This window comes from Herpailurus yagouaroundi, unplaced genomic scaffold, assembly GCF_014898765.1.
Source record: "Herpailurus yagouaroundi ecotype Mexico unplaced genomic scaffold, PumYag 140, whole genome shotgun sequence".
Lineage (NCBI taxonomy): Eukaryota > Metazoa > Chordata > Mammalia > Carnivora > Felidae > Herpailurus > Herpailurus yagouaroundi.
This window is the reverse complement of record NW_024412395.1, coordinates 80439110-80453385: the sequence shown is the minus strand read 5'-3', so window position 1 is coordinate 80453385 and position 14276 is coordinate 80439110. Positions and strand designations below refer to the sequence as shown.

Here is a 14276-nt window from a genome sequence, read left to right as displayed (position 1 = left end):
TGATAAGAGTAGCACAAAGAATGTGGAGAAGAGGGAATCCCTGTGCACTGTTGGCAGGAATGTAAATTGGTGTAGCCACTATGGAAAACAATATGGAGGTTCCTCAAAAATTAAAAATAGAATTACAGTATGATCAAGCAATGCCACTTCTGGGTATATATCCAAAGAAAACAAAATCACTATCTCAAAAAGACATCTGCACCTCCATGTTCATTGCAGCATTATTTATAGTAATCAAGACATGGAAACAATCTAATGGTCCATGGGTGAATGGCTTAAAAAATTTGATACACACACACACACACACACACACACACACACACACAGGAATATTATCCATCCATAAAAGGAGATCCTGCCAGTTGTAACAATATGGATGGACCTAGAGGGCATTATGCTAAGTGAAATGAGAGAGAAAGACAAGTATTGTATGATTTCACTTATGTGTGGAATCTAATAGCTCCAAAAAAACAGCTTATAGTCACAGAGAACAGATTGGTGGTTGCCAGACGTGAGGTTTGGGGAGTAGGCAAAAGGGTGAAGGTGGTCAAAATGTACAAACTTCCAGTTATAAGTACGTAATAGCATGGTGACTATAGTTAGTAATACTGTATTGTGTGTTTGACAGCGCTAAGAGAGTTGATCTTAAAAATTCTCTCATTACAAGGAAAAAAATTGTAACTTTGTGCTTATGAGCATTAACTAAATTTACTGTGATAATCATTTCACAATATATACAAATATCATTATGCTGTACACCTAAAAGTAATGGAATATTGTATGCCAATTATATTTTTAAACAAATATTTTTTAAAAGTCCCTAGACTGGAGAATAATGAGATTTTTTTTTCTAATTAGCAAAAGAGTGTGTGAATCTTAAAGGTCACATAATAGTGGTATTGTGTTACAGAGCTCAAGGTTGGGAGAGAATTCCAAGTTGAGATGATGGTATACGTTTTATCAATAAGTTAAGGAACAAAGACTGAAAAGGATGTTGGATATCTTTCGATATTGGGTTTTTGGATTACCCAGATTTGCTGGATTGGATATTGGATTACCTTTTATAAGATTGTTTCAGTAGAGTGTTGAGGCTAAACTTTTGTGTAGAGTTAAAAAGAGAATGTAGGCAGTGCATATTTCAAAACACAGTAATTGATGTTACATATAAAAAAGATCTTGGTTTTTGTTGACATTAAGGTATATGTGACTGTGAGATTGAAAAGTTATAAAGCGGGGCGCCTGGGTGGCGCAGTCGGTTAAGCGTCCGACTTCAGCCAGGTCACGATCTCGCGGTCCGTGAGTTCGAGCCCCGCGTCGGGCTCTGGGCTGATGGCTCAGAGCCTGGAGCCTGTTTCCGATTCTGTGTCTCCCTCTCTCTCCGCCCCTCCCCCGTTCATGCTCTGTCTCTCTCTGTCCCAAAAATAAATAAACGTTGAAAAAAAAAATTTAAAAAAAAAAAAAAAAGTTATAAAGCTAACAATATATGTAAACATCACTAGGTTGTACAGAAAAGTACACAAAAGTATAATTTATGGATGTATTTATTCAGAAATTATACCTGAAATTCAAACTGAAAATTTAATAATTCTTTTTATATGTGTTTTGTATCAAGATTCCCAGGCGTCAGGATGATGAGCGGAATAATATTTACTTGGAACTGATGAAATATGACAATACAGAAAAATATCCTTTCTTGTTAGGGAGTGTTCAGGTACATCTTTATGAAGTAATTCAGGTATGTATCAAAGTTATTTTTTCACCTTGGTATCACATTGTCCAGTTGGTGTTTGTTATTATTTATCTGTATCTGATGAACTCCTTGTGGTTTATTATCTACCTTCAAACTCATGTGCTTAGGAAACAATATCTCCCTTGGGCTATATTTAAAAAAACAAAAGAGTTTGTAACAGCATAATATTTTTAAAAATTTATTATGTAGAAGGGCAGTGATACCTAAAAGACTAATGAGCATGTTTTATTTTTTTTTCTGGAATGTTTTTAAGCAGGACTGAAACCACAAACTCTCTTAGTTGACAGTGCAAATTTCAGTTCTTTATCCTTAGCTGGGCTGCTTGCTGTCTGCCCTGTGCATATGTTGTTTAGGGGTCCGCCAGAGTTTGGGACAGGATTTATACACAGAATTTCTGGCTTCTTCTCTCTTGCTTTCTCCTTTGTAGGAGTACCCTCTCACTTTCCAGCAGCCATACTGCTCTGAACTCGAAGGAAGAGAAGTAACTGATTAGTGAACAAATATAAACAAACTTAAGGATTTTCAGAAATATTCCTTAGGACACAAAGCAAGGAAGCCTTCAAAGACTAATGGAGTTAGATCAAAAGACATAGGAGCCAGATTCCAGGGACTTCTGTTGGCCAATTTCAGGATAATTTGAACATCCAAAAGACCATTACAAATTCTGAATGAGGAAAAAATCCATAAATCTTGGTGATCTTAAAAAAAAGAATAGGGGAAGAAAAATGGAATTTTAAAACTTTCAAACAGAAGAATGCCAATTAATAAGTGTAGGAAGAATGATAGAATTACAGATTGACCATTTCTGCAGTTCTTTTTTTTTAATGTTTATTTTTGAGAGAGAAAGAGGGAGGGCCAGAGAGAGAGGGAGACAAGGAATCTGAAGCAGGCTCCAGGATCTGGGCTGTCAGCACAGAGCCCAACGCAGGGCCCAAACTCGTGAACTGCAAGATCACGAGCTGAGCCAAAGTCCGACGCTCAACTAACTGAGCCACCCAGGCACCCCTTGCAGTTCTTTATAATGAATGATGATTAGTTCAATCAAGACTTACCATTGCTACTAAAAACATTAGGTGAGGGGTTATTGGGGAATAAAATATTTCCATGATGCCACCATTAACAGCCTACAGATTAATTGTTGCAAAGGGCAAAAGATGCCTCTACAATAGAGCAATGTTGTGGTTACTGCTTTAACCGAGAGCTTGAACTTAGTATAAGTAATTGTGGACAATTTAACATCATATGCTTCCTATGGTGGTACAATATGAAGTATACAGCATTACCTATGAATGGTTCTCATCAAAAATGTTTAACCCAAATTTAACTAAGCAGGGTCTAGATCTAACTTTTAGTTTATAGGAATTAGGAGATAGGGAAAAAATTAATACCATGTTGATATAAGATAAATACATAATGTGGACATACCAGCTTAGATTCCTTAAAAAGTTAAGGTTATTAAAAAAAAAAAAATAAAGATGGAGGTAACTGTTCTAGATTAGAAGACATACAGCTTTGATTGAATACAGGTTTGAAAAAGATAAGTTATAAAAAGACCTTCTTGAGACAATTAGGAAAATTTTGAATTTATATCATGTATTAGATAAAACCCTAAAATAACTGTTAATATTCTGAAATGTAATACTGATATTGTGGTTACATAGAAGAATGTCCTTATTTTTATGGTACACAAGGTGAAGATTTAACATTTTGGTATAAAGTGACATGATGGCTGCAACTTACGAATGTGCATACACGCAGATAAAGCAAGCGTGGCAAAATGTTGAAACAGTTTTTAACAGTTGTTAAATGTTTGAATTTGTTTAATCTAGGTGTAGGGTGTGTCGATAACTTATTGCTGTAGTCTTTCAGATGATCTATATGTTTCAAAAGTTTCATAATGAGAATTTGGGGGAAATCAGCTTTTTCAGAATATTAACAGGCATCAGACAAAGGAGGAGAGCATACTGACTAATGAGTAAGAGTAAGCAGTTGAAGATTCTCAGAAAATTAGGGGGGAAGGATCTTGGAAATGACTAAAATTTCCTCTACTATATAGCAAGTTATGCATCAGAAAAATGTATATTATTAGTCACATTTTGTTGAAGGGAGTAGGGCATTTGGACTATAGTTGTATGTGTAAACTCAGTATTTTTATGATGATAAAAATTTTTAGATGAAAAATATGACTCACCATTCCACAATTGTAATATAGCATTTCATTTCTCAGAATTTCATTCCACATCTTTTTAATAAACATAAACAGAAAAATAGAAAATATAAAAAGCACCAAATGCAAATTATAGGACTGAAAAATACAATATCTAAAATCAGAAATTCATTTGATGTATTTAGCAGAATAGAGATGCCAAAGGAAAGACTATACTTTTTCCTCTTAATTTCCTTTTTTTTAAATTTTTTTTTAATTTTTTTTTCAACGTTTTTATTTATTTTTGGGACAGAGAGAGACAGAGCATGAACAGGGGAGGGGCAGAGAGAGAGGGAGACACAGAATCGGAAACAGGCTCCAGGCTCTGAGCGGTCAGCACAGAGCCCGACGCGGGGCTCGAACTCACGGACCGTGAGATCATGACCTGAGCCGAAGTCGGACGCTTAACCGACCGAGCCACCCAGGTGCCCCTCCTCCTAATTTCTTTAAGATATATTACTACTTAAAAATATAACCTTCATACCGCTTTGGGGAAGATACACAAACCTTGCAGTTTTATAGGTTCTATAACCTTACCTTGTGTAGTTTATAATGATTGTAAATGTAATGCATATGACAACTATAGCATAAAGGGTAGGTAAGGGGCGAGCTTTAAAGGACCTATAAAATTATGGGATTTGTGTATTTTTCCCAAAGTGGTACAAAGTAAATGTAATCCAGTTGAAGTTCCTAGGCTGTCACCTGGTTCAATCTCCTGCCCTTCCCCCGCCCCATAATAATTATCTTAAACTGTATTTATTCCTTTGTTTTTTTCCATAGTTTTACTACTTATATATAGTTGCAAACTAATATAATTTGTTTCTAAAATATTATGCTTCTAAGATCAATACAGGTAATCTCATTTGCTGGCACTCATTATCTCTCTGCTATATACTGTTCCATGTGGAGCATTTCTCATTTTGTCTATAGATTTGTTGATGGGCATTTGAATTGTTTTCAGTTTTTACTACTCTCTCTGCTGCGATGAATTTTCTTGAATGTATCTTCCAATGCATATCTGAAAAAGTCTCTACATTATGATGAAATGCTCTCTATGAGTCTCTTTGATGCATTGCTACATCGTATGGTAAAGAGACATTATTATTTAATGGACACAGTCATCAAGGAAAGCAATTTTGGTTATTTTTGGATTTTCCCAAAGAGCTGTATGATTTTAGCTGTGGTGTGTTCAAGATATTCTGTTTCTGTATAATATCTGTCAGTATCCTTCTATAGGAACTTCTACCTTAATTAAGAATTGTGTCATTTTCCTTATTAGAATTTCTCAGTTACTCACTTTTGGTCAAAACTAAGATCCCAGAAGTACAAAGCTGACCATAAGTACTTTGGGGGTTTTTGTTTTTAGTTTTTGTTTTGATACAGTTTTATTAGCTGGATGTTGTCTTGGGATGATGACTGTATAATAATATTTAAACATCTGCATATCAGACAATAGAGGAAAATAAGAACTATGCAACAATCACAAATGTAATAATAAACTTTTTGAATCCACTTTGTATCCAGCCCTATTGAAAGTAGGTCTAATGGGAGAGTAAGTCCCATGGATGAATTTGGCCCACCTTAAATAGACACGTAGCCTTTAAAAACAAAACAAAACAAAACTGTTCTTTTGAGATAATTGTAGATTCAGATGCAGTTGAAAGAAATAATAGAGATCCTTTGTATCCTTTACTCAGTTTCCTCTGATGGTAACATCTTTCAAAACTATGGCACAGTATCTCAACCATGATACAGAATGTTTCCACCTCTACCAGGATCCCTCATGTTGCCCTTTTATAGCTACATCTACTTCCCTCCTGCCCTACCCCCTCCTTAACCCTTGGCAACCAACCACTAATGTTTTCCTCCCGTATTTAATGCTCTCATTTCAAGGATATTACATAAATGGAATCACACAGTATGTAACCTTTCATGGTGGGTTTTTTCACTCAGTGTAATTTTCTGGGAAGTCATCCAGGTTGTTCTGTGTTTCACTAGTTCATTCCTTTTCTGCTATTGAGTAACACTACAGGGTGTGAGTGTACCACATTTTTTTTTTAACAGTTTGCCCATTGGCGGACATCTGGGTTTCCAGTTCTGGGCTGTTCTGATTAAAGTTGTTATAAACATTCATGTATAGGTTTTTGCGCAAGTGCAAGTGTTCATTAATCAGATAAATTTCTGGCTTGTAAGATAGTTGCATGTAGAGTCATTAAAGAAACTGTCAAACTGTTTTCTGGAGTGGCTAGGACTTTGTACATCTTCATCAGAAATGAATATGCAGTTTCTCAGCATCCTCATCAGCATTTGTATTGATGCCATTTTACAGTTTAGCCATTCTGATAGGTGTGTAGTAGTATCTCATTTTGGTATTAATTTGTAGTTCCCTAATAACCAATAATATTGAACATCTTTTCATGAAGGCCTCTTAATTTATTAATGATTCTACTTTTCCTGAAGTGTTTACCTGGGTATAACAGCATGTGTAGGCTACTGTGTAGATAGACTCTACCACACTGGAGAATAAAAGGTCAAGGAGAATATTATAATCTAGAATTATTCTAATCAACAAATTTATGCTGGTTTGTCTGATCTCTAAAGCTTGAGCTGTATCATTTGAGTCACATGCAGGGGTAAATTATAAACCATTTGTTTTAGTTCTAGAACTGCTAGCTAGGGTAGAATTTGTCATGCAGACTGGTCAAATTTAGAACTTGGATGAATTGGGAAGACCTGATGACCAGACCCAAACTACAGATCATGTTTAGAAGCATGGAAGGACGGGGCGCCTGGGTGGCGCAGTTGGTTAAGCGTCCGACTTCAGCCAGGTCACGATCTCGCGGTCCGGGAGTTCGAGCCCCGCGTCGGGCTCTGGGCTGATGGCTCAGAGCCTGGAGCCTGTTTCCGATTCTGTGTCTCCCTCTCTCTCTGCCCCTCCCCTGTTCATGCTCTGTCTCTCTCTCTGTCCCAAAAATAAATAAACGTTGAAAAAAAAAATTTAAAAAAAAAGAAGCATGGAAGGGCCATTTTAGTGCAAAACAGTTATTCCACAGGTATACATGAAGAGGCCGCAAATGTATTGTTATGATTACCAGTTATTATCAATTACTTTCTGAATATAATTGGCCTTATTGCGGAGAACAAAGACCTTGAGTTGAATTTTAAAAGTCACATAATAGGTTCTACATAGCTTTGTAAAAAAATGATTGATCTGTAGCTTGTATCATGAATCCCTTGTTTCTTCTCATCCCTGATACATCTTGCATTCCTTTGAGGCTCTGGGAGAAAACAGAAACATCAGCTAATTGTTAGGGCCTAGGGTCCAGTTAAGGCATATAAACATATTGGAATTTATAATATTCCTGTATTGATTATAAAAGGAATGCGAGTAATAATTTTGGGATGAACTCTGGTACTACTTTTGACTATTGGTTTAGCTATGTGATCCTTATCAGATAAGCCTAGGACTAGGTGATAAACAGAAAGATGGGTAGTACTGTAATTCTTTGAGAAAGTCAAGAGAGAATTTGAAGGTGTGAAATATTGTTAGACTAATGTCTTGTAAAGCATCATACCTTTGACTCTCTATCTCTCTATACCCTTGAGTAGTTTAACATTGCCCCTACCTCCACCCCACCCTGCACTTTCCCAGACTGGGCCTAAGCCCAGTAACTTGCTTTGGGCAGAGCAAAACCAATTTCAGGACAGGTTGCCAAATAGCTCATTGCCACACATTGAAACTCACCAGAGGAGCTGAGTGAAAGCAAGCCTAAAACTCAGTGGATTTGAGAAGCACATTTAAGATGAACATATTAATTGGCTCCAGTGAAAGCTTAATTGGCAGATCTCAGTGAGACCTAGAGGAAAAACTCAAAGATATTACCATAGTTGAAAATATGACTAAAAGTTTACTTTATATATGAGGGAGATGAATCACTCTGTAGGTCAAGTTCTTGCATCAAAAGCAGAGGCACAGTTTATAAAAGGGAAGAAAAAAGCAGTCTTGAAACAATACAGTATTTCCCCAGTCCCCACTTTGGGAAAAGGGATGCTATCAAGAGTAAGAAGCTATAAAGAGCAGATTGACAGGATCATTAAGGAAATCTATTTCAGTTATTTGCGAATTTTCTGAGAAATCTTGTGACTATATGAAGAACATATATGATATGCTAATTCTATGTGAAGTCGGCCATGTACCACCAGATGTTATTTCCTTCATTATAATGCTTCACCAGGAACTGAGAGGGCAGGAGTTAAACAGGTTCTGCAGATTGCTGGGTTTTACAGGTGGTGAGGATGTATGAACCAGGTGCTAAAGTTTTCACTAAATGAGAATTATGACCAGAATGTCTGAAACACATGCCAGATAGCATGAAGCTTAAAAATGGAAAATTGCTTATATCTACGTGTAATAATATGATCTAGGAGCACTAGAAGGGGAATGTGGAGGATGCTGCTCCACCTCCTGGTCTTGAGGTATGTGGGCCTTCACTTGAGTCTATGAGGGAAACAGCATCCTTAGTGGTAAGCCAAGTCTTAGGTAAAATAAAGAGGAAATGTTTAGTGGAGCAGTTAAAGATGGGAGGTTGTTTGTTAACCCTGGGATGCTGGATTAAATGGGAGGACTGATAGCACGGCAGAGATGATGAGAGGTGGTGAACAAGGATTCCCAAGGTTTACCTGGTTAAAAAAATGCCAACAGTCCTGACGATGAGCGAAGCAGCCCTATCATGAGTCAGCTTATCATGCAGATTTTTGTTAAACCCCACAAAGGAGTGCAGGCGTGGTCCTTTAAGACTTGGAGAAAGGGGAACTATGACTAGCAGAAACATTTTTGTCTAAAACATAATGTAAATATTAACATTTACTTTTGGTACAACCTAGAATTTTTATTTTCTTCCAAATATTCATTATAATTGTATTTAGCTATTAAATTAACATGTGCATGTGAAGGTGTGAAAAATCACGATCTGATTTTCCAAAATTTATGAGTTAGTTTAGATTACATATGGATGATTATATGAGTGACTCTGTATTTGAGAATTTTATGATTTATTACTTTTTTCCAGAAAGGGTGCTTTATTGAAGAATTTCAAATGTTGAATAAAAACATAGTAAGAACTTTACTGAAACTTCCAAATCTTTGTGCACATACTTAACATTTTTTATAGCTTTGCTCTGATATAGTTTTAACCTCTGATAGTGTTTCCATTCTCTTTGTTACTCTACCCAGTTACTATTTGAATTCATAGAAATTTATTAAATAGAAAGAACAATATTTGCTCACAAAATCTTCATCTCCACCTTTTTGTTTGTTTGTTTTAAATGCTGCTACCTTACTGCTAAATGGTGAACAAGAAAACTGAAATCATTGGATAAGAGAGTAAAATATCGTAGCTGCTTCTTTGACTATTCAGCTTTAATTGAGGAAATATTTTTCTCCTTGAGGAGTTTCTGAAGAGTTGTTTACAGTTCTCACTTGAATTTCTTTTTAAGTGCTTAAAATTATTATTTTGATTAATTGATCTTCTATTCAAAGAGACTTGCCAATAGCTAAAACAGGGACAAGGAACATAAAGAAGAGAATGATGGACATTTGAGGTCATAACCTCTGATACCCTCCTTCATTTCACATTTGAGCAAGCTGGGGTTCAGAGAGATGAAATCACTTGTCTGAATAAAATTTTTATCTGAAAATGGAAGTGGAGATAGGAGAAGTGTGAGTAAATACTTTAAAACCATATGCATGTATGTTCATATATGTATCAAGGTAATCCTATTAATTATAAATTGAAATTTTCTCTTTAACACTCATATAATATTCCTTAACATAAAGTTTTTAACATTTCAGGAACTCCATAGATTCTTCTATTGGGGTTCCTTGGGTGAATTTTTTTGTTTTTTAATCAGGATGTATTAATGCTTTGGTTTTTTAAACATAAATTTGTGACATAAAAATATTAGTTGGCTATCACTTTTTCATTAAAATATCTTTCTGATTAATTAAATATTTGCCACATGTTTAGTTTATCTGCAGGGTGGAGGTGGAATTTATGTTCTCCTATGGAAACTTTGGTTATGGATTTTCACATCAGGTTAGTTCCTCTCTTTTAAAAATTATTCTATAGCTCTTTAGTCAAATCTCTTCTGAGCCTCTATTCAGTTTGATAAATCCTTTAAAATACATATTCTTTTTAAAAAATGAAATAAATATTTTTAAAAGAATGCTGTTTTTCTCCGACCTAAGGATAAAGGAAACTACCATTTTTTATTTCCGTGTACATTTAAAAATAATCTTTATTCAAAACGCCTTTATCAAAAACTTTGCTCTTGTGTCTGTGTGGTCATTGGGTTAAAAACAATTATTTTAAGTATGTAAGAAGTGTAGATTTTTGTATCTAAAAATACTTATTAAAAATGGACGGGGCGCCTGGGTGGCGCAGTCGGTTCAGCGTCCGACTTCAGCCAGGTCACGATCTCGCGGTCCGTGAGTTCGAGCCCCGCGTCGGGCTCTGGGCTGATGGCTCAGAGCCTGGAGCCTGTTTCCGATTCTGTGTCTCCCTCTCTCTATGCCCCTCCCCCGTTCATGCTCTGTCTCTCTCTGTCCCAAAAAATAAATAAACGTTGGAAAAAAAAATAAAAAATAAAATAAATAAAATAAAAATGGAGTCATTAATTATATTCACATAACATTTTTTACTCTGGTCACATATGTTCCTCCCCTCCCCTCCCCCCCACAGTTATTTCAATATCTGGTGTTATTTGAGCCTTCCTTCATTTATCAAGAAAGTAGTATTTTCAAAGAAGTTAATCTTCCTAGCTTTGGCCTGACCCCTTTAAATTCATTACATATATCCATGTTCCAGTGGAAACTTTTGTACATTAACCTGTGCCCTGTTCTTTTATTATGTCCTTAGGCTACATTTGTTTTGAAATAGCTCTTGATATACCTTGGTATTATCACAACTTTGGGGCGTTTATAAATCCAGTGCCATCAGTGGTGCTGTTATATAGGGGATATGACCTGTATACTTTGCATATAATCTTTCATTTCTGTTTTTTGCTATTTTTTTTATAGTCTTGGGTTTTTTTTTTTAAATTAGGAATTGAGAGTAGGTACATTATTCTTATTAAATAAGTCTATTGCTGTATTATCCCTGGTAAAATGTTATTCTAAAATTTTGCCTATGGTATATCATAATAGTTTTTAATGCATTTTGAATCAGAAGTGATATACAGAAGAAAGCACTAGACACAATCTTTTTTTCATCTTTTTTCCTTCTTTCCTTTGATTTTCCTTTCTTTTCCTTCTGTTTATTTATTTTCTTGTGAATTGGCCCTTATAGGGACTTCTGTTTAGTCCCTTTTGTAACAGTTTATAAGCACCAACTTCAGAGGTAGATTTTGTGTCTGGATATAAGTAAAACATGTGGCAATCACATTCGTAGGGGATACTCTCTTTTCAGATAAGACTAGGCAAGTATTGTTTTATGTAAGTGGGCTCTACCAAAAACATGGAACAGAGGTATTAGGTGAAAAAGAGTGGGAAATATAAAAGTTTTTGATTTTGGTGCTATGTTGGTGAACTTTTCAGTAATATAGTTCCCTACTCCCCTGTCTTGATAATGTAAAAAGAGCACTACACTGGGGGCAGATAAAGCTGCATTCAAAACCTGGCTATGATGTCTCTTGGGTAACCCTTGAACAAAATAGTTCATCTTCAGCATTTTTTTGTAAAATAGGCACAGTTATCTACATCATAGGATTATTGAGAGGATAAAATAATATTAAAGATATAATGTTCTTGACAGATATTTAGTGCTCCATAAATATTAGTTCTTTTTTCCTCTTTTAATTCTATTTCTTTTTTAATGTATTTAAGGCTTATAGTCCTAGAGAATAGTAGTATTAGAGTGAACTGTAATTGTAACTAAGCAGTGTTAAAACACACTTACGATTTTCTTCAGTTAAAACCTCTTCAGAAAATTGTTGAGCCATCCATGTTTATGAATATTGCACCACCTCCAGAAAGAACAGACCCTGTGACGTAAGTGTTTGAACACTTATGTACATAATAAGATTATGTGGCATTTAAAGCATTTCATCCATTTGATGGATCATTTTGGTGTCTTAAGACCTAGCCAGAATGGGCTAGACTCCAAGGTAAAGAGAATAGTGAATTGTTTTGCTTAATAAGATGGGAGAAAATTTGGGTTTCTGGGTATATTCATTAAATGTCTGCTATATCCCCCAGGCATTGCAAATACTAAAATAAATGAGGCCTGGTCCCTGCCCTCTAGTAGCTCATGGTTTAGTGCAAAGTTAACTTGTAAAAAGAAATTATTATAATACAAATGAGATAAGAATCCTCCTAGAGGTAAACATAAGGAACTATGGGTGTGGGATAGTGGTGGAAGGAAAAAAATTGGGTCATAGCAAATTTATTGATTTATGATAAGCAGAGATTCTGCATTTAATGTTGCAGATTAGGGTGTTAGAAAAGGCTCCATTTGGTTGTTTGGTTGCAGAAACATGAACCAAATGAAGCCCACTTGAGTGAATTAGAAATGCCAGACCTGACTTGGTTTAATTAGAGGAAGGTATTCAAGGGCATAGAAAGATGGTGATATTGGCATGGATTTGTCTTTAAGACCTACTCACTCACCCAGGGAGGGTCCAGAAGATATACCTTTCACATGACAGTGAGAAGTAAATTTGTGAGGGGACCTCCACCCTTGAAGAACTCTGTGATTGCTTTTCTTTGTGGGCCAGACCTCACAGTGGGAGCTGCAGTCACTGAACTGGGAAAACCTGAATGCAATGGGAATAACTGGATTCCAGGATAGCAGGGGCCAAGTGATGGCACTCAACCACCAATGACAAGACACGTTACCGTAATAGACAGTAGAGTCAAAGCAGCGATCAGAATAGTTTGACTCACATGGACCTTTGGCATTGGCTAATTAATCATGGTGTTCCTGGAAATAACATATATAGGAAACCTACTAAATTCTTTCTTAATCTGTATAACAGAAAAGTTCTAGGTCAAGTGAACAAAACTCTGACCTGAGTGATAAAAAGAGTCATAGCTCCTCAATCGTTTTCCAGATTTGAGCCAGTTTGCAGACCCAGAAACCTTCAAATGAAGGGGACGCTTTCTCCCCTTAAGGAGAGATGCTAGTATGCTGATAAAAATTTGTAATGTTTATCTTTCTCCCAGCTTTCCCAAAAGGGAAGGAGAGCCTTTTACCAGGGTTAATTGTACATTAGGGAAAAGGAAATAATCAGACCTTTCAGAGACTACTACTAGACTTTTCAAAGACTACTGGACACTACTGGCTGTGAAATGACACTAATTCCTGAAGATTCAAAACATCACTGTTGTCCACCAGAGTAGGGACTTAGGGAAGTCAGGTGATAAATGGAGTTTTAAACCCATCCTGTGGTTATTTCCCTAATTCCAGATTGCCTAATTGACACCAACACACTTAGCTGTAGGTGAATCGCAACATTGATTGCCTGACCTATGGACCTAGGGATTTTAGGATGGGAAAAGCTAAATGGAAGCCACTAGAGAGCTACCTCTACCTAGGAAAACACTAAGCCAAAAGCAATACCACATTCATGGAGGGATTCAGAGATTAGTGCCATTATCAAGGACTCAAAGATATAAAAGTGGTGATTCCCATCTCATCCCCATTTAGCTCACTTATTTTGGCCTGTGCATAGAATAGATCTTGGAGAGTGACAGTAGATTGTTGCAGGCTTAACCAGGTAGTGATTCCGATTGTAGCTGCTGTACCAGGTGTGGTTTCATTTCTTGGACAGGTTAACGCATCCCTTGGTACCTAGTATGCAACTAGTGATCTGGCAAATGCTATTTTCCTAGTATAAAGACCATAAAAAGCAGTTTGCTTTCTTTCAGCTGTCAAGGTCAGCAATATACTTTCACTGTCTTACCTCAGGTATATCAACTTCTCCAGCCCTATGTCATTAAATATATTCACAGGAATCTTGATTGCCTTTCCCTTATATAAAACATTATAGGGGCGCCTGGGTGGCGCAGTCGGTTAAGCGTCCGACTTCAGCCAGGTCACGATCTCGCGGTCCGTGAGTTCGAGCCCCGCGTCGGGCTCTGGGCTGATGGCTCAGAGCCTGGAGCCTGTTTCCGATTCTGTGTCTCCCTCTCTCTCCGCCCCTCCCCCGTTCATGCTCTGTCTCTCTCTGTCCCAAAAATAAATAAAACGTTGAAAAAAAAATTAAAAAAAAAATAAAACATTATACAGGTTCATTACAATGATGCCCTTTAAGCTGATTGGA

General features: G+C 36.4%; 1 protein-coding gene across 1 annotated transcript in view; it reads left to right on the top strand.

Annotated features, from left to right (window-relative positions):
- The window catches only part of CATSPERT (catsper channel auxiliary subunit tau), a 178326-nt gene that overhangs the window by 64802 nt on the left and 99248 nt on the right, over nucleotides 1-14276 (top strand). Inside the window, 4 exon segments of the mRNA XM_040475854.1 lie at nucleotides 1613-1735; nucleotides 9026-9070; nucleotides 9983-10051; nucleotides 11924-12003. Of these exon segments, the coding sequence (XP_040331788.1) occupies nucleotides 1613-1735; nucleotides 9026-9070; nucleotides 9983-10051; nucleotides 11924-12003 (317 nt within the window).